Raw genomic sequence first — 21,291 nt, 5'->3', positions numbered from 1 at the left:
TCCCAGCACTTGGGAGGCAGAGGCAGGCGGATCCCTGTGAGTTCGAGGCCAGCCTGGGCTACCGAGTGAGTTCCAGGAAAGGCACAAAGCTACACAGAGAAACCCTGTCTCGAAAAACCAAAAAAAAAAAAAAAAAAAAAAAAAAGATTTGTGTAAACCTCCCCCCACAAAACTCAGTAAGAAATATGAGCCAATTAAAAACTGAACAGCCCAATGACCAGACGGAAGGTTAACCAAGCTCCCCACTACCCCACCCTACCCCCTCTCCTAGCAGGTTCTGGGTCAAAGTAGCCCTACCAGGGTGGAGCTGGCTGGGAGGACCAAACAGACTGGGAGTAAAGTGGGGGAAACTCTGGTGAAGGTCAGTGTTAGAAACAGTACTGATGTGGGAGGCACAAAATCAGGGAAAACCAATGTGGTCGTCATCAGCCCAAGGACAAGAGACTCACTGGAAACAGGAGACAGTACAGCCAGGAATCTAGAGATCTGAGGAGTGAGACCAACAGAGAGGAAGGGAGCTGCATGCACATGACCCAGCAATTCTACTCTTCAGTACCTACTGGAAACCAATGTCCATACAGACTTGAGGGTAGATGTTGAAAGCAGTATTCTTCCGAGTGGGCATCCACAAAATAGAAACAATTACAGATTTCTACCAACTAGCAGATAAAATGTGGCATAGCCACACACATTATACTAGTCACTAAATTAAGAATGACTAATATGCACTAAGCATGGGTAAATGTTAAGGTACAAAACATCAAATGCAAGAGCATATTAGAGTCCACTGACATGAGCTAGATAACCTGAAATGAAGATCTACAGAGAGTATGATGGTCAGAGGGTCCTCTGGCTGGGGAAGAGTAGATGGGAATGATTGATAAAGTGTTGGTTTTTTTTTTTTTTTTTTTTTTTTTAGAAAGGACCTCATGCCTCACAGGCTTCAAACCTGAAATGTAGTATGTAGCTGAGACTGGCCCTGAACTCCTGGTTTTCCTGCCTCCACTTCTTGAATGCCGGATTACAGGCATGTATCAATAAGGTGTGGTACTGGTGGGAAGTGAAACACAATGTCACTTTGTGACAATTTGGCGACATCTTATGACAGAAATACCACATAACTCAGCAATTTTACCACCAATATTTATTGAAGAAAAATGGAGTTATATGTTCACACACATTGTATATAAATGTTCACAATCATTTATTCATAATAACCCAAACTAAAAACAGCTGAGGTCCACACCAATAGGATAACAGCATCTTCATGTAACAGAATATTACTCAGAAGAAAACTGACTCAAGTAACATGTGTGCTTTTCACAGAGTCACGCTGAGTGAAACCACACACAAATAAAAGCCATACTGATTTCCCCTAATCCACAGCAACACAAAGCAGACAGCAGTGGCTGGGGCTGAGGGTAGATGGACGGGAACCTACTCAAGGGACATGAGGTAACTTTGAGGATGATGGAAATTTCTCTATTTCGGTTGTGGAGAAAAGCCACGCAGGTACATTTCTGTCCAATTCCTTAGGCGCTGTTTCCCCTCGGTGTTTCTATTACATGTAAATTTTAACTCAGAGGAGAGCTGCTCTGAAAAAGAAATAGCTTGATTAGGACACACCATTGCCCTTGCTGAGGAAACGGCCGAGTTTGCCTGGCATCTGCAGTGCTCACACTGGTTCTCAGCAGTACATCAGTTTGGTAGTATGTGAAACCGCTGTCCTGTGCAACAATCCTTCCTTATTCCTTCTAAGACCCGACGACACACGCCTACTCAAAAAGTGTTTGAAATCTGTTGCTGAGATACTAGTTGTGAACCGTTAGCAGGTCTGGCATTTACTATGAAGCCTAGGTTAGCCTCAAATTCACAGCAACTCTGTCTTAAATTCTTGAGTGTTAAAATTTCAGGCATGTGCCGTTTATTCTTATGGTTGTTATACTGAATGTGAGTCCCAATCTTTTGTTACAAACAGCAACCATTCACTCCCTATCTGTCTCCTATCAGCATAGCTTCACACAGTCCTCCGCAAGATGAGAGCTGAAGGTTTATCTGTGAGTGGAACAGATTGGGACAGCTCTTCTGTCTCACTGGAATGCAGCATTTTTAGGGTACAGAGTTTTGTGTAACCCAAGCTGGTCTCTGGCTATGTAGAAAGGGTGACTATGAACAACTGATCCACCTGCCTCCACTCCTAAGTGCTGGAATTAGAGGTGTGTGCTACTAAGCCAGCTAGTGACACTATTTTTAGCTGCTATGGTCCTTGTTCCTGTGATTTTTTTGTGTTCTGGGTGCTTCTGGGAAGTCGGACTCATTAGAGTCATTGCTTCAGGATGGAGAGAGAGATGTCAGTGCTCAGTCAAAGCTGAGTTTATTAAATGTGAAGAAGACAAAAGCTTAGAAGCAAAAGGACTTTTGCTTTGTCTGAGTGCCAAGCTCTGGGGGAAAAAAAGGTTTTGAAGAACCTATTAAACTCGGCTGTGCAGAATCAGTGTTGGAGCCTTGGTGAGTCAGAGTTGATTCCTTAACCAAGGAGGGGAAGGATTTATAACTTCACCAAGAGCAGTTTTCTCAACATTCAACAAGAGAAGTTGGACCTAACAGGAAGAGCAGTAGAAGAGATGTCGAAAGCTGGGCTGAGGTCTGAGGTCTCTTGGATACTCCACAGAACCATACTGCAAAGATTAGCCCAGAGCCCACAGATTTAGAGCCGCTCCTGCATTCTCTCTTGCCTCTTGAGTTAATCTGATGCTTGGCCAAGTTTTGGGAAATTACCGACTCACAGGAATCAAGGGGCACAGTGTTTAATATGCTTCTTCTCAGGGAACATTTCAACTTAATGAACCCCACTCAGCATGACACTGGAGCACAAGACCACTCAGCAAGTTGGGCAGTGGCTTCAGTAACATCTACACTTCCACTGCCTCTAGACTGCTCCCCACACGAGATTGTCAAGTCTGTTTTGCAAAGGAGTATTTTGTGGGTAAGCCTAACAATAGCACCAAGCAAGAACATGGTAGAGAGTTAACTACAAGTAGATGGTCAGGTAGAACTCCAGAGGTGATGCATCTGAAAGGGGTTCATGAACAACTCTGCTTGATGAGAACTCACAAACCCCCAGCTCCTATGCAGGAGACCAGCTAATCAAAGTCTGCATATAACCACCAAAAGCTGCAGCCACAATGATGGTCAGAGTTGTCCATGAATGCACACGAAGACCTTGATTTTGCAAAGGTTTTTCCAGTTCTTTTGTCTGAACAAGTTGGCACAATTCCCGTCTAGTCCCAATACAGAGCCAGCAAGAACTGCTTACGTTTAGTTGTTCAACCAGACCAACTCCAAATGAGGTCAAGGTCTTAACAAAGCCTTCAGAACTATCCAGACACAAAAAGTCAGAGAGAAAACATTCCCAAGCTAGAGTTGCCCGAACCTGTGCCTTCCAGGACAATAGCTGCTGGTTGCTTAACTGCTGAGCACTGAAAACAGGGCTGGTTCAAAATAGATCCCAAAGATGAAAGAAAACAACAACAACAACAACAACAACAAAAAAAAAAAAAAAAAAAAAAAAACACCTAGTTATCTATCAGTTGGGGACTATCAAATTGATTACATGGTAAGGTGGATTTGCATATCTGAACAGTCTAGTGCAGTTTATGGTTTGTGTTCTAACAACAGATGAACTATATGTCATTTGCTGTCCTTGATGTACAGGACCTGAATATCTGGGTGGTGAATAAACTTAGTTTTTTTTTTTTTTTTTTTTTGAGACAGTTTCACTATGTATCCCTGGCTGGCCTGGACCTGGCGATATAGACCAGGCTGGTCTCAAACTGCCTCCTGAGTGCTGAGACTGAAGGTGTGTGCCACCACACCTGACCTAACACTAAAAATCTCAGGCATTACAGAGATACCAAAGGCTCATGATACGCAGTTCTTTGATATTTTTCTGAAGTTGTTTTATACCAAGGCCAACACTATGCAGCTACTGTTCAGTTAATGCCCTGGTCACTCAGCTCTTAAAGGACCAAGTAAATTAGAAATATTAAAAACTCAAATTTATTTTATCAGGAAGGCATTTTTTGGTTATATTCTATCTGAATCCCATAAAATAGTGAATTCAAGAGCTCACAGAAAATATTATTAGAGGAGAAAAGCACTATTTGACAAAATTTTAAGTTCTATAGTAAGTACTGAAGACATTATTTTAAAAAGCATTTTATGTGAAATATATAAACCTAGGGTCCTTTGCCATCTTGGGATATATATCTCAGAGTTAAGTTTCTGTTTTCACAGGTCACTCTGGAGCAATCTGTTGTGGTGTTGCCAGGACGTGTTATTGGACTAGGTCATTGGGAGGTCTCCTCCTTGACCCATACAGCTACCTGAGGTTGCTGCTCCTCCCATCTTTACCAGTCCTTTCTGTCCTTTGCACAACAGCAAAGATCATGCAGCAGCACCCTGTAGCCTTCTGGCCCTTCTCCAGAGCAGAACCTAGGCTTTCCTGAAGAGCGACTGCCACTAGGACCACAGGCTCACATGGATGTGGACGAGAACCCAAACCAAGCAGTCCCTTTACTTTCTGTTGTCAAGATTTGAAGTCAGGCACAATGCAAGGGGCATGGAAAATGAGCCCAAGACAAAACTCTCAAGTGTTTCAAGGTACGGGTTGGCACTCACTAAGCAAGGGCCACAGCAACAGAGGCTAAGGCAATGGGGCTTCAAGAGAAGTCCAACTCAGCCAAGCTGGAGTTTTAAGTAACTCCGTGTTCCTCACAAACGAGCAGTTAGCGCTGCCGATATTTGCAGCCCTAAGGCATTATGACCCTGAAGCACCTGCCTTTGTTCTCAACCCTTTATCCCGACCCCCACCTCAATTCATTTTCAAACGGAAGGTCCTTATTTCTGGTTCTTTAGGATATTCCTGGCATAATCAGATTTTCCCAGGCAGTCAACCTTTCAAGATAGACAGAAAGGACAATGAGTTGTCCCAAGAACTCTCTATCCCTTTCTACAGAGATGACTGCTAAGGTGAATCAACCTTCCTTCCTAAGGTTCCAGGTCCTCCTGACCTCACCTTCTCTTGACTTCCCTTTCATCTCCGGAGTTACTAGAAATTTCTTCCCAGGCCTTTCTGCCTCCAGTTTCACCGTCCCTAATCTGAAATGTAAGCATGATTGTCTTTTTCTTGTTTCAAGTTCTCTAATCACAGTTAGTCATACACATGCTGCATGAGCTGCTGCTAGCTTACCTCCCTAGACAGAGTGAAGGTTGACTTTGTCTACTGTCCATATCCCTTTACCCAGACTCTCCAGAGCTGAATCATCTACCTATTCTTAAAAACCTACTCATGCTCCAGTTTCCTCTGAGTCTGTGTCTCTGAGTCATATTACATAGTAACATATCTGCTAAAGCTTATTACTCTCTAACATGCACTGGTAACTGAAATTAGGCTGCTAGAGGCCAGCTGTCTTTCATTACTATGTTTCTAGTTCCAAGACAGCATGGAATCAAAAGCTGTTCAATGAAAAGTTGCTCAAATAGCACTCTTGCTAACTGGTGAGAATGGAAATCAGAACCCACGATGCTCCGTTATTACATGGCTTCTTTCAATACACCAGTTAAGATCTCAGATGTTATCACCACACTTCATGGTAAACATATTAACAAAAATCATATAAATGGGTACAAATGTTTTTGTTTAATATAGCAACATTTATGTATACCACATATCTGACTTTGAATACACATACCTTCTTACTTAATACAAGAGCCCTGGTATCAGAAGACCAAGGCAAGGCACAGAATAAAATCCATGGCCAGAGATGCCTAAGACTAGGAGATCCAGCCCCAAAGCCTAGTTTCTTAATCACTTCATTACAGAACCCAATGGTGTTTATATCTTAAAAACTGCTTCCAGAAATAAAGGCAAGTTATGAAACAAATTAAGTCTACAAAGTGTGACTGCACACTCATAGGGTATCCTTCCCAACAGTGTTCTAGCTGCATTTCAATGATAAATTAAAGGTTTATATCAGGTATTTCAAAGTACATCTTTACTTATAGTCATGGAAATACAAAAACACCTTTGTCCATTACTGTAAGCTAATGAGAAATTTTCACAATTTTGGATCTAGCTGTGTTATTATGGGTAAAAATAAAATAAAGAGGCCATAACATCAATTAAAGCATGCCAACTTTCCAGCATTCAAATATTTGTTTTATTGTAATGCACTGTCAACTTAAAGACATAAGGTAGGACATGACAACTTCCTTTGAGAGTATTCTTATTTTCTACTTCTAAAGAACAGAGTTTAACAAGATCTTCTGGAAATTTTACTTATTAAAATATTAACGATGAATTGTTCTGTTTCTGTTTAGATCACACTAATAAAAGTTGTTCCTAATACATTTTCTCTGTTTCTTGTGATCAGTGCTTCCAGGGCCTTATTTAAAGAGAACAACAAAATACTTTCTAATAGAGGAAATTAAGAGGTATTCTAGAAGAGTTGTGGAAACCAGGAGCAAATCAATAGAGGTAAATATTGTGATTTTCAATCAAAGAAGTCCACATAGTAAGTCATCTGCAAAGAAATGCAACGAACTGTTACTCAGTACCACCAAGTCCCATGTTCCTATTGTTTCTCCTAGACTAGTCTCCTAAATATACTGTGCACACCCAATACAACCAAACTCTGAGACAAGCTCTCATTTTGTAGTTCAGGCTGGTCTCAAACTCACTGTGTAGCCCAAGCTGGCTTCAAACGTGTGACCCTCTGCCTCAACCCCTTGGGTGCTGGGATACCAGATGTGCATGTCCTTGGCTAATGAAGGAAACATTTCTGGTGCTAAGTTACTGCTGACAAAAGGCGGGCAGTTATGAAGTTTCCCAAATAAATGATTGGTACATGTTAACTCCAACATACTAAATCAGAAATGTCCCCTCAGTGACAGGAGAATGTCACCTCTGTCCAATTTTGAGATGGTAATGCCATAGGGGCAGAGCTAAGAAACACACCATGTTAATAAATAAATGCTACAGTATCACATTCTTATTCTTCTTATCCTTTTTTTTTTTTTGGTGTGGGGATGTTAATTCATATCAACTGCTCTTTGCTTCTCCATAAACAAAGAGACCAAAACAAAACAACAAACTACCTCTGGTCAAAAAATGAAGAAGAGTTATGACATAACTGTGAGGACAATGACTGTGCATAGTAAACTAAATATTAACATTTCTGGTGTTCAAGGCCTTTTATTTCTCACAGAAAGTCAACAAGCTTAGGAGATCAGGTATTTCCCATTTAAGACAGAACTCTAGCCGGGCGTGGTGGCGCACGCCTTTAATCCCAGCACTCGGGAGGCAGAGCCAGGCGGATCTCTGTGAGTTCGAGGCCAGCCTGGGCTACCAAGTGAGCTCCAGGAAAGGCGCAAAGCTACACAGAGAAACCCTGTCTCAAAAAAAAAACCAAAAAAAAAAAAAAAAAAAAAAAAAAAGACAGAACTCTAATAAAAAAAATTCCATTTCCTAGCTTAAGCACAACATTTAGAGAATATGGTATAAAGTACTGGGCACAGTCTCACCAAAACTGTTTTCTTAATGATTTCAGAATGTGAATCACCACCAGGAGTACAGTAAGCAGCAGCCAGTCAGACTCAGCAGCAGATGTGGGAAGGAGGAGCAGACAGTGAAACAGGGAACTACAGTCACACCACAGCTAAGAAAATACTAAGTTACAGATTTTAGGAAAAATAGGAGAATGGGCTCCAAAGCACTGACATACTAGTCTTTTTAAGTCAAGTTAAAGTATCTGTACAGTGAGTAACAAGGGACATTTCACGTTTCCTCTCTGTCAGTGAATACCTAGTTTACACCAGGGTAAACCAAACCCACAGAAAATGGCCGAATGCACCAGAGCACCCACCAGCAGCAAAGGACATTGATGACAACAGCGTCATTTGCCTCTAAGTCATTTTGTATGCCCCGGACGGTCTGCGTTGGTTTAGATGGAAACCTCCTTTGTGAAGCATAAGGCTGTCTGAGTCATATGGTCAATATAAAGTGCGGGTATAAGTCAGATTACAAACACAACTATTCTCGAATTTTGAGTTTCATGCTTTGCTCACCATTAGCTTACTGTTGGGGAAATCCCCTCACCTAACTCAAGTCAGTACAGAAAAGTAGGTCCTATTTACACTGAATTCATGATCCTTCTCACTGAGAGGAATATGCCTATGTCTTGCTGTAACATATTAAAATGATTGCTTTTTTTTTTTTTTTTTTTTTTGAGACAGGCTAGCCTAGAACAACCCAGGCCAGCCTGGACCTTGTGGCAATGAGTGCTCTGAAACCTCACCGCACCCAGACTTAGAACCCCAGTCTGAGATAAGGTCTGGAAAGGCTTGCCATCTCGGACAATTCATTCAGGTGGAAACAGCTTTGCTGTATGTGCTGCAGCTATGCTGAGGATTGTCCTTGGTTATTCTGGGCTACACCCTAGTGTCTACACGGGTGAAAACCAGAGTAACTATGGAACATTTAAGAATGCAGAAGACTTGCACTGGGAAGCCCAGGCCTATACACTCCCACAGTCAACCTGAGTTGACCACTGTGGTTTCTGTCACACACACCAAGTCAGTGAGAGACCACTGCTTATTTTAGTCACAGAAATTCTTCTTAAAACAATCGTACAGTCTGATTTATAACTAGGTTTGAAAATCATTGCCTATTTCTCTAGAGAGGAATCAAAGAAAGAGAATTGGTTTTCTAAAGAGAATAGTGCTTCTCTTAAATATCCTGGTAAAGAGGAAATAAACAGCCAGATGAAAGTAGAATAAAAATTGGCAGAAAGTTCATGATGGACAGAGCAGCATTAGAGAAATTCAAGCATGTACCTCCTTCTCCACATACGCGTGACCTTATCTGAGAGCATTTACGAGGATCCTAGCGGGTGATGGCTGGCTGGGTAGGTGAGGACCCACTGTGATCCGTCTCTGGAGTAGTTACGGTCAGTAGTTTCAGCTGGACATTCAAATAGCTAATACAACTTTATGACTGATGCTCCTCAGTGTCTGAATACAGACTGATAAATATTATAAACAGTGTTATAAACTATCAGTTGTAGAACATTCCCAGAATAGTAACTTTCAACAGAAACTGGAACATCTCCTTTCTTCTATTTCTAAATTATTCTTTATAGGAAATCATTACAGACAGAATTTAAAGTAAAAATGCCAACTTTATAAAATCTGAGGGAGGAAAAAAAGGTTGTTTTAATGGAGTTCAGCAAATACTGTCCAGACAGGCACAGCCTGCCGGTGTCCTGGACACAGCAGTACTGGCCTCTAATACCGCAGGAGCTTGGAGGCAGCAGCCACAGCAGAGAAGCCATCAAGAGCGCTGGAGGACATGTGAAGGAAGGGCAAACTTAGGCTGAGGCGTCCAAGAAGTTGAGCTTGGCACAAAGCAGGTCACCTTCCAGGGGAATATAAACATTCATTACCACAGCTGCTCTCCAAGAAGAGAAGCCAGCGGAGGTAATTCTTACCACGACAACACACCAGAAGTAGAAAGCAAAGTGATTATTCACATTCTAAGAGTTCTTCCTTGGGGAAAATCAGAGGAGAGAGGAAAGTGTACAAAATGAAAGATAAAGTAAAATAGATTGAGATTTCATATTAACAATAACAACAAAAAATTAAGGTAAGAAAATTTCCCTTGAGGGAAGAGTAACTTCCTACACCTGGACAGGAAAAAAGCAGCTACAGAGCTGAGCTGGCAGCCGTCCCTCCCACTGAGGTTCTGGTGTCTGACCACTGTCCCCAACAGGTAGGCCACAGTGTAACTGCAGGGAAGTAGTATCTAGCCTACAACCACAGGAAAACAATGCAAGTTCATTGTATGATCTGGACCAACCCCACCCCCACCCCCGGTCCTGCCCTTTGCCCTTTTGAAAAAGGGGAAGCAGAAGCAATAGGGCTGGGACCAAGTGAGAGAGCAGCAGCATCGGAGGAACACATACTTCAGCACCCTGACAGCTCGGCCGGAAGCAGGACTGTGCAGCCCGGACTAGACCAGGGAAACGACATTCTCCTGAGGAACCCAAACGTGAAACCTACTTAGTGATATTCTGACAGTATTTAAAAAAGACATACACTGTTGGAGTCCTCATAGCTAAACTCCTTCAGTATTCTTAACCATCAGATGTATTTTGGGGGAATATTTATTCACATAATTTTGCTTAATACAGTTCTTTCTACAAAGACTGAATTTAAAAGTATCCACAACATTTTCAATTACAGTAACAACACATTAATAAATTATAAATTAACAAAATCTTTATATTTGCTTAAAAATCATTTATCAAATGCTAACTTCCAGATTATCTGGAAAACTAAAGATGCAAGTTGCTAGAAATCTGGCATCCCAATTAAATTCTGATTTTTAAAAGTATATAAAATGTCCCTCAAATTACTACAAGTCCCACTGCAGACGTGTTTATTTCACCCTTCTCATAAGGTATTAAGTTTACAACTCGCTAAACATTTTACCAAACATGGGAAACCTGCCTGGAAATGCCAAGCACAATGACATAGTTATATGAAAGGAAGAAAAGATCCCTGTCAGGACAGTCACTGCGGCCCCGCACCAAGACGACCTGCAAGTCTGGACTTCTCCAAGTTGCATAGCTGCAAGATGGTCACTGCTAACAAGCTATTGCGCAGTTTTATTTCAAAAGAAACAATGTTTTTCAGAAACTGCAATTCAGTAGACACTTCTACATTTAATTAACTAAAATGTAATTATGTAACTTGATTTACTCTTTGGATGGCATTTTTATAATATTAAACCTTTAATTCAAACTACTAACATATTTTAGCTCTCCTATCCAGAAATCTATTTTTCACACATAGGGAAAAAAATGGAAGAACTTGAGATTATACTCTCCATTCATAGAATATTATTCTGTGTTGATTACATTTCTTGGTTTCACATTGAAGAGTTTGTAAGAACTAAATTGGGTGGTTTTCAAGTTAAGAATAGGTGAATGCAGAAGCATTATGTTGGGGAAAATAAAAAGTCCCCAAACTAAAAACAAACAAACAAATAAAACAAATACAATAAAACAGCAGCTCTACAGAACTTAATAAAAAGTAAATCAACTTTGAAATTAGTTAACTTTGGCGTCTGAATACAAAATGTTTATCAGTATCATCTACGCAGTGACTAGTACAGGATGTGCAGCATTTTCAAAATCCCTGTGTGTCCCTTATATGCAAGTTTGGTACACTGAGTTCTGTGGTTCCTGTCCATCTCTGGATTACCGAGTGTCACAGAACTCAGTTCCTGGCTGAGTAAGCCTGCAGTTTTCATTTTTTTTTCCCCAGAGACAGATCTTCAAATCTTCTAGATTTCTCAAGCATCTTGAAAAGACAAGAAAACCTGCATAAAAATAAATTATTCTAAGTCATGATCAATAATAATAATGCAAACAGAAATAAATATAACACCCACTTCCCCATGAAGAGTGCTTTACTACTGTAGCCTTTTATACCACCCTTTTTACTTCAGAAATTTACAAAATTATTATTCTGTAGAACAAATCAAGAAACAGCATGACAATAAAAGCTTAACATAGTCTAAGAAATCAGCAAAAACTTAAGCCATTCCTTTTCCACAGTAAGTGCTTAAGTATGCATATGAACACATATACATACATACACCCTCTCAAACTTAAAATCATCTCCCCAAATAAAAGCAGTAAGCAACTTCATAATTAATCAAGATTGTGCATATTCATGTCTCTATTTTGGGTTGGTAATTATTAAATTCTTATGCTATAGATATAATGCAAAGCCTTGCTACTTAAAAAGACTCCTTAAAGCTTTTGGAAACAGACTCCGTTGGTTTGGATTTCTGCAGGCAGATGTGTAGAAAGATCAACTTATCCCATGTAAGTTCGTCTCAAAGCACAGGTGCCATGTACAGAAACACTCCTAAAAAGGAAGGACTAAGATGTTAAGAAAACAAATGTTGTCTGAGCTTAAAAAGATATGCTGGTGACTATGAGATAGGATGTGTTCCAAAATCCCATGAGCTCACTGTAACATCAAACAAAAAAGTTCAGTGATGAGACCATGAAAGGAAAAACTGTCTGCTGGGATCTTGGTGTTTGCTAATCTCCATCACAGCAGCATCAGAGCCTTTCCTGGCCAATGACCTCTCTTCTGTCCTCCAAGGACACCTGAGGAATGATCATCGAAGACATTGTCTTCTGGCACCTTGATCTGGACTTTCCAGTGTGCAAAACTCTGAGCAAAGATTTTGCTCATCATCAGCCATCTCAGGTACTTTGTTAGGTTATCTTGACTGCACTAATACAGACTAAAAGGAGCATATTTATATGCAGGTTAAAGATTTAGGGATAGATTTTGGCATGTTAAACACTAAATTAAAAATACCTCCCTTTTTGTGTAGGTCAGGCTGACCCAGAACTTCTGCTACCATGCCCAGCAAAGCCCTCATTTTATTAGCACTAGTTTTTACTATTTCTTTTAAAATGCTTCAGTAATTTCCCCTTACTGTGTTGACCCAGACACAGGACAACACTTGACAGTATGGCAGGCATCCTCACCATCAGAAAATGTTTTCAGGTTGGGGCACCACCTAGCCAGAACAGAACTTTAAGTTCAAGCTCTGAAACAACAACAGGAAACTTGACTGGGGCTGTGGATGTACCCCAGTGTAAACTGCTGGCATGTACAAGATCATGGGTTTGATTTCCAACACCATAAAACAAAACCAATAAAGATCTCTACCTTTCTAATAGTGAACTAAAAACACTGACGCACACACCCGTGCCCTGATACAACCTCACTCCATCCCACTGCTCTGCACCAGAACTCCTGCTATCCCATTTGTCCTTAGGGTCTTTCAGCACCCCAGTCTCCCAGGGCCTTTGCTTTCTCGTGTACCCTGCTGTAGTTCTCACTGCTGAATCTGTTAACATTAAGTTACCCTCAACAATGCTGCAACCATGTTTCTTGAGTACATCACTTCAATACCTAGACTTCTAAGCTAAAGAGCAAGAAATACTAGTTATATCATTTATTTATTGTCTGTGGAGGTGGGGCCCATGGGTGGAGGTCAGACAACAACATATGGGAATTGGTTCTCTCCTTCTACTATGCGGGTCCCAGGGATAGAATACGGGTTATCAGGCTTGGTGACAGGCACTTTTACTCATTGTTCTAGTTAGGGTTTTCATTGCTGTGATGAAATACCATGATCAAAAGCAAGTTGAGGAAGAAATAGTTTATTTGGCTTACACTTCCACATCACTGTTCATCATCAAAGGAAGTCAGAACAGGAACTCAAACAGGGCAGGAACCTGGAGGCAGGAGCTGATGCAGAGTCCATAAAGTAGTGCTGCTTACTGGCTTGACCATCTGCTTTCTTATAGAACTAAGGACTACCAGCACAGGGATGGCTCCACCCTCAATGGGCTGGACCCTCTCACATCAATCACTAATTAAGAAAGTGCCCTACAGGCTTGCCTATAGCCTGATCTTCTGGAGGCATTTTCTCAATTGAGGTTCCCTCTTCTCTGCTGGCCCTGGCTTGTGTCAAGCTGACATAAAATTAGCCAGCACACACATCAAGCACCTTGAAATTATTCAAGGATGGCAGAGAACTAGACCCCAGAACAACACTCCCAACTTCTAGTCACAGCTGCTCAGCAAGTCTACAGCTGGCTAGTCTTCTCACCTTCATCATGAGTCTCTCAGTTCTCTGAATCATTGTAAGATTAGCTAAATTAGCTTAAAGATGGCAACTAAGTTAACCTCATTTTTTTTTCAATGCTAAATGATGCCTTACTTTAATTTTCCTTATGGGAGATACATTAAAGAAAAATATAGTCACGGTTTAGCTTTAATTCACTAAGCATTTTCAAATAAACTACCTCTGCAGAATAAAACCACTCTCCATTTAATACTGCAATGTGATGTATGGGCTGGGTGCAAATTGGCACCACAGACCACATGTCCTCCAGGTCACCTTTCCCACGGCTCTAACTTCCTTATCTGAGTACTGAAGTACTGAGCAGCTTACTCTCACTTCAAACAAGTAGCAGACAGGAAATGACCCCAGCACATAAGACTTCTGAATGACTGCAGTTTTATTACCTTAGAAATCACCTGGGACAATGCTTAAACATGTAGACTAAATTCTGTACAATTTGGACTTGAAGTGTGCCTTGCTTCTTTTTATCGTTCATGTATGAGTGTGTGTGTGCCTGTGCTCATGTGTGGGAGCCAGAAGTTGACAAGTCATGTCCTCCTCAATTGCTCTCCACCATATTTTTGATATAGGGTCTCTCACTAAATCTGGAGGTTGCCAATTAGGCTAGACCAGTAAGCTCCCAAGATCCTCCTGCCTCTGCTCCCCCAGCATTAGTATTTCAGTGTGGACCACCTGCCCAGCATTTTTTCACATGGGTTCTGGGGATCTGAACTCGGGTCTTCATGCTTCCCTGGCATGCCCCCAACCCTCTTTCTTTAAACTACTTGACTCAGATGTAAATGACATGCAAAAAGCTATGCATATGCAACATAAGTATTCTGAGAAGTATGGTACAACTTGCTTTTTAAAATCATGGGACTTAACCTCTCTCTCTGACCCTTAAAGAATTCTTCCTGGAAGATGTGGTCATGATTTGTACCTCACTGTTTTTTTTTTTCCAAGTAGTAAACTGTTATTAAATAAACAAGTATGTTTCTAAGGAGCAAGGGTATTGTAGTTATTCAATACCTAACTCTATTTAAGAATCAAGAACAGTTGCTTTTCATATTATTGTTTTGCTGTTGTTTGGGGAGTGGTTTTGGTGCTTGTGACAGTTAAGTCTGTGTTCTAACCCTGAACAAGACTTAGCCTCCTTAGTATAGCTTTAAATGTGAGTTTTTATATAGTAGTCTTGCAAAATACCTAGAAAACATATACAGACATGCACACAGGAACGTGCCTTGGTGAGTAATGGATGGATAACAATGAGAGCTGAGGTAGCTTGAGAGGTAGCTCAGCGGCAAAGGTGAGTGGTTCAGAACCGAGTTCAATTACTGGGACCTCCATGGTCAAAAGCCAGAACGAATTTCTGCAGGCAGGTTGTCCTCTGACCTCCACACACATGCCAAGGCTTGTACATGACCACATGCAGTAGGCAAGTGCAGATACACACACACACACACACACACACACACACACACACACACACACACACACTCTCTCTCTCTCTCTCTCTCTCTCTCTCTCTCTCTCTCTCTCACTAAAAAAGTTGAAAAAAAACTGAAGATGAAATAGTAATTCAAAATAATAGTTTATAAATCAATTAAAACAACAACAACAAAAAGGACAATTACCCATAACACAGGAATCTGATGCTTAATCTGAAGGGTGCTCTGGACAAGATCTATTTACTTCAAACCATTCATCTATGCAGCTAGAAAAGAACAAAACCAGAAAAGTATAAATCCTATGTATAATGATATCACAACAGTCATAATAAAAACATCTACTACTTGGCTTTTAGTGTCTTTGGAAAACAATCAGTGTTTTTAATGATCACACCTGCCAAATACAGTAAAGGATGTTAATTATATTTTACATTATTAAGGGAGAAAATCCTCGAATAATTATGCTATGACATACTTTCAAATTTAAAGAGAGTAACTATTACCTTAATGAACTACCATTTCATTAATATTCAAAAGTTAGAATAACATTTCCTTTTCAAAGTAGTTACACACAGGCCTGTTTAGCTTGCCTAGCAATGCAATAAAAAGCTTTAAAATTTTAATTCTTTACAATAATGCTTAACACTTAAAGTTTCATGTTTATAGATAATTATTGACCCTTTAATTCCACCCTGCTCTGCAGTCCATATATACACAGACAAAGATACCCTGATCTATTTACATTTATAGAGCATTCATGGTCTTACTGGAAATGATGTACAGGGTACATATAATTATTCTTTGGGTTTGTGTATGTATACGTATGTGCATGCCTATATATGTATGTGTGTGTACATGTGGAAGCCACACACAACCTAGGAGGTCATTTCTCAAGTGCTTCCCACCTTTTTTGTTAAAACAAAACAAAACAGGGCTTGTCAGTAGCCCAGAATTCTCTAAGTAGGTTCGTGAGGCTAGCTGTCCAGTGAGTCCCAGTGAGACCCATTTCCACCTCCTTAAGCATTGAGATTGTAATGGCTTGTCACCACAGCAGCTTTTCTGTGTGTGTTCCAAGGATTAAACTCAGGTCCTCATTCTTACAAGACAAGCACTTTAGTGAGCTTTCTTCGAAGCTCATAATTATTCCTAACATAGATCAGCAATGTCCAATGCAGTAGTTATTTAAATTCATTAGCTTAATTAACAACAGAGTCCAGTTTCTCAGCCCCATTTCAAGTGCTCTCAGTAGTGATGTGTAATGGCTGCTCCACTGTTGGACAGATGTAATACATTTCCCTCATTGTACAAAAAAAACAGTTGTACACATTGTTCCTTCATTTTCTCAAATTCGCAGAGCTGTGGCAAATGATTACATCAATGTCTTCAAAGGACAAGTAACTCAGGCAGCATCGTATGAGTACTAGAGCAGGATTCAAACTTCTCAGAGTTCTCATTGGGGGCACAGGTTAATTTCTGTATGCTCATATAGCCAGGTTAGCCAGTATCCTGAAGGGACAAAAAGATGTCATCCTCATACTCTGACAGGGAGTTCTACAGGTGAAAATAGAAAATAAAGGTACACTACCTCAATAATCATGTCTTCCAAGTGACTAAAGCAACTCCTGCCACCACTGTAATATTTACTCTAAATACCATGGTTTAGTCTGGTCTGTACCACTGCACCCTGAAAAACTCATCTACAAAAATACATCTCAAACAAAATGCTCCAGCTGTAGTTACACTCACAGTGCATTTGAATAATACTCATGCAGTCTAAAATGGGTTCTTACTTTATATCCATGTCATCTAGGCTCATCATGAGAAGGCAATAACTCACTCCAGATCCCATCTCATCAAACTAGTATCAACTCACATAGTTTCTATTGTAAACTACCTCACTGGTTGTTTAGACTGTGATAGCCCTTTCTCTTAGCAGCTCCAACAGGAAATCAGTATTCTGAATTTTATTCTCAGCCATTTTCTTACCACATAATTATAGAGGCATGTATTCTAAATACACATAGTATTGTCCCATGTTTAAAAATCTACATCAGTACCACCATAAATATTATGCCGTTTTTGCCTTCTTTGTAAGTGCTTTTCAATTTGTATTCCACTATATAAATATAGCACATGGACTTGATGCCACAAGCCTATAATCCGAGCTGCTTGGGTTACTGAGGCAGGCAGGAAGATTATAGGTTTAAGACCAGCATAGAAAACTTGATGAGATCCTGTTTCAAAATAAATAATGACAAAAAGTATATCACAATTTTCTTATCTGTTCTTTTACTATAGATATTCCCAATTATCTATGAACAGAATCTGAAAGGTCACACAAATTATAAATTAATCTTGTCACTAATTATAGTTTGAACTGGCGTTTTTAGAGAGTCACAGTAAGGCTTTCTCACATCCTGGTTTAGATGCTTTCTTTCCTCCTGGTCGTAATTTTGGGCAGTGGCTGCTCTCTCTAGACTTCTTCTGCAGCACAGACTTGAGAAGAGAATGACTGACTTATAGCATATACATTGTAACTATAGCTGCTTACCAACCACATCAACCCTCTTTACTGAATTACATTTTCAAAAATCTTTTATCATAATTGATATGTGGGGTGTGGGGTGTGGGATGTGGGTGTGGGTGAGAGAGATTTGGTGATTATGTGCGGGCACGAGCCCACAGGAGTAAGTTCTTTCGTTCTACCTAATGGTGCTGGAGATCCAACTCAGGCGGTCAGACTTGGAGGGAGCACTTTTCCCCACTGAACTATCGCACCAGTCACAATTTTTTCTTTGCATTTTTCAATGTTCTACAGTTTTTTTCTTACAAATTTTCAAGAAGCTACTATTATTCAGGTACCTTAGTTACTATATATATATTTGGGGGGGGTCAGGCATCTGAAACAAGATCTTGCTATGCTGATCACAAATTAGACATCTTTCTGCTTCTACCTACTAAATAATGGCACTGTTTAATAGTTTTTTAATAACCCTTTCCACAAAATTATAAACTTAAAATAACAAGGTTTGATGGTAAAAAAAAGATTAAAGGCAGACCATGCAACATAATTTGTTATCAGAAAAATGACATGTTCATTTCTAATAAATAATGTACTTTTCAGAATGTTATTAGTTTATTGCCATATATAATTAAAAAGAATCCAGACTGATAGGCCATGAAGACAAAAGCCAATGCACATAAAACTGAGAACTGTGACTTGGGCTCCTTTGAAACACATAGCCTGAAGGGATACCTACAGGGCCATGGGGGATGAGTGCGCTTCAACACTGCATTACTGCATGGCTTGTTGCAGTTGTGTCTTCTCCTCTGCAGCTGTACAAAGCAGCACTTATGGTGGAGAAAAGGTATCACCTGGACCAGACTAGTACCATGTCATTACACTATCATGCTTCTATCTGCCAACTTAAGCATCATCTGCTACAGCAACTAACCAAAGAACTGTGTATTATTTCAATCACAAAACTTTTGTTGTCAAGAGCAATTTCCACTACAAAGTCTAGTTTCTACCTCAAATGTGAATATGCTACAATTTTTAAACTATCAAATTTTAAATTATCAATCTTCTAAGTTTATAATTTAAATTTGTCTATGTGTATGTATGTGTGCCTAAATGTATGTAGGGTACCATGTGTGTGCATCAGCCCTTGATAAGAGGGAGTTAAATCCTCTGGAACTGGAATTACAGGAGGCTATGAGCCATGTGAATGCTGGGAACCGAGCTCAGATCCTCTTCACAAGAGCAGAACAGTTTTCTTAGCTGCTGAGTCATCTTTGAGCACCCTTAAGCTTATTTGAGGGGGCGGGGATGGAGGGGAAAAGGGTATATCTTAAGCAAAAAAAATCCTTACCAAAAGGTCAAAAACAATTCCTTATTTTCTTCCCTTATTTTACTTCTTTAGATTTTTGAACTTCACCGGTATTACGGAGACAACCTAGAACTTTTATTTCAAATTTCAAAAATGACTCAACTGTTTTTCCATATCAGTAACCAATTAATCCAGCACTACTCATCAACAGCCTACACTCTGACACTGTGACACCATCTGTAGTCAAATAATTTTTTCACTCAATTTAGTGCCAACATTTCCCAAATTTTAACACATTTAAATCCTCACAACCACATGAAGTTTGTACTATTGTCCTTTGGTCACTGCTCTTTAGCCCTTCACTTATTTATATATATAAACACTGTGTCCAGTTACAAGAAACTAAGATTTGATTGGGAGAGTGTTGTAGAATATTATTTTAAGGTGTGTTACATTTGTTTATGAAGTGGAACATTTGTTTTAATGATGTAAAAATGTGTTGTATTTTTTTTATGTTGCATTTGTTTAACTCTGTGAAGCTGTGTTACTGTGCCTCTCTAAAACACCTGATGGTCTAATAAAGAGCTGAGTGGCCAATAGGGAGGCAGGAGAAAGGATAGGCAGGGCTGGCAGGCAGAGAGAATAGAAGGAGAACTCTTGGAGGAGCAAAGAGAAAGAGCAAGAGAACAAGGAGAGGAGGACACCAGGGGCCAGCCACCCAGCCACCTAAGAGTGAAAATAAGATTTATAGAAGTAAGAAAAAAAAAACCCAGAGGCAAAGGGTAGATGGGATAATTTATGTTAAGGAAAACTGGCAAGAAACAAGCCAAGCTAAGGCCCAGCATTTATAACTAAGAGTAAGCCTCTGTGTTTGATTTATTTGGGAGCTGAGTGGTGGACCCCACAAAAAAGCAAAAACAACCAACAGGATAGCATTAACTATATAGGCTAATTAGGGTATAAATATTTTTATAATACTGCATTTTTCTATACATAATATGCTTTACATGTATAAATCTTAGATACCTTATTTCAATAAGGTTTTAAATTTTTTTTAAAAGAAAGTCTCATATACCTTTTCTAGAAATTATTTCTAATACATTATTGCTTCTGTAGCCCTTGTTACTTTTAATGGTACTATTTAAAGAAAAGTTCATTTTTTTTCTTTGTGGGACATGAAAGCAACAATTTCCACACATAAGTCACCTATCTGACAACCCAATAAACCCTCACTGATTTAAATAATTTTTATTCCCTATCACCCATCTGTGCATGCAGAGGTCAGAGAGCAGCATACAGGAACTGGTTCTCTCTTTCTGCCATGTGGGTCTGGGGGAAAAAGCTTGAGTTGTCGGCCTTGGCAGCAAGTGCCTTTACCTGCTGATCCCTCTCACTGGCCCAGTTCTGATATTGTTCTGACCTATTATTTAGCCCGAGTTTTTGCTGTAAAGGTCATGAACACAGACAGACTTTTCCTTAAAGCTTCCTCATTTACTGGGTTAATGGTCTCATTTTATAGTGTCGGTTCAGCCCCAGCATAAATCCAATTTGGTCCTGAGGTATAATTTAATTCACTCATTTATTTGCTTGTTTATTCTGTGTAAGTGTGTATCACTAATAGTTGGCCCCAGGTCCTAAGGCAAGCGCTTTTCCACAGAGCTTATCCCTAGCATGAGACACTACTTTAGACTGGTATTGTTCAATCTGGATTTCTGCATTTTAAGTTTCTGTCGCACTCAGTCCTTGTCTGGTGTCAAATAGCTGCTGTTTTCTTTCTTCTCTGAATGCAGACCCACCGTCAAACCATCTCTGAAGGCTGCTTTAGGGTTTGTTTGCTTTTCTCTAATCAAAGTTTGCTATTTTTCAGGTTTAGTCTTAACTTCTTAAAGCAGTCAGCAGTTGAGGTTTTGAATTTTTTTAATCAGTATTTATAAATTTACACATTTAAAGAAATTGTCCATTTGTTAAAATTCTAAATTCAAGAATATTAGCAGTGAGTTTGCCATTTATTCTTAATTTGTGTCAAATTATGTCCTTTTCTTTTCTATTTTTTCCTTCTGGAGACAATTCTGTTAACAGTTTTTCCCAGAATTATCTTCAACTTTAGTGCATTGTGTGGTGGTATTGTGTTCCCCAAAATATTGTGCACCCTAATAAACTTATCTGGGGTCAGAGATAAAACAACCACAATGGCTAGAAAATGGTGGCACTCACACCTTTAATCCTAGCC

At 39.8% G+C, this 21,291-nt stretch overlaps 1 protein-coding gene across 4 annotated transcripts in view; it reads right to left on the bottom strand.

Moving 5' to 3' along the window:
• Positions 1-6,183: 6,183 nt before the first annotated feature.
• Positions 6,184-21,291, bottom strand: part of LOC107402454 (E3 ubiquitin-protein ligase ZNRF2) — a 77,758-nt gene continuing 62,650 nt past the window's right edge. For all 4 annotated transcript variants that reach the window (XR_013049866.1, XR_013049867.1, XM_076566838.1 and 1 more), the window contains 2 exons: positions 15,418-15,497; positions 6,184-11,443 (listed from right to left, as the gene is read on the bottom strand). Coding sequence is in view for 2 of the 4 variants with exons in the window: in XM_076566838.1 (XP_076422953.1) it covers positions 15,440-15,497 (58 nt within the window). In the remaining 2 variants the exon portion in view is untranslated. The remainder of the gene's footprint in view (positions 11,444-15,417; positions 15,498-21,291) is intronic.

Source organism: Peromyscus maniculatus, chromosome 3 (genome assembly GCF_049852395.1).
Source record: "Peromyscus maniculatus bairdii isolate BWxNUB_F1_BW_parent chromosome 3, HU_Pman_BW_mat_3.1, whole genome shotgun sequence".
In the NCBI taxonomy this organism is placed as follows: domain Eukaryota; kingdom Metazoa; phylum Chordata; class Mammalia; order Rodentia; family Cricetidae; genus Peromyscus; species Peromyscus maniculatus.
The sequence above is the reverse complement of the archived record's forward strand: the minus strand, read 5'-3'. Positions and strand labels throughout refer to the sequence as shown.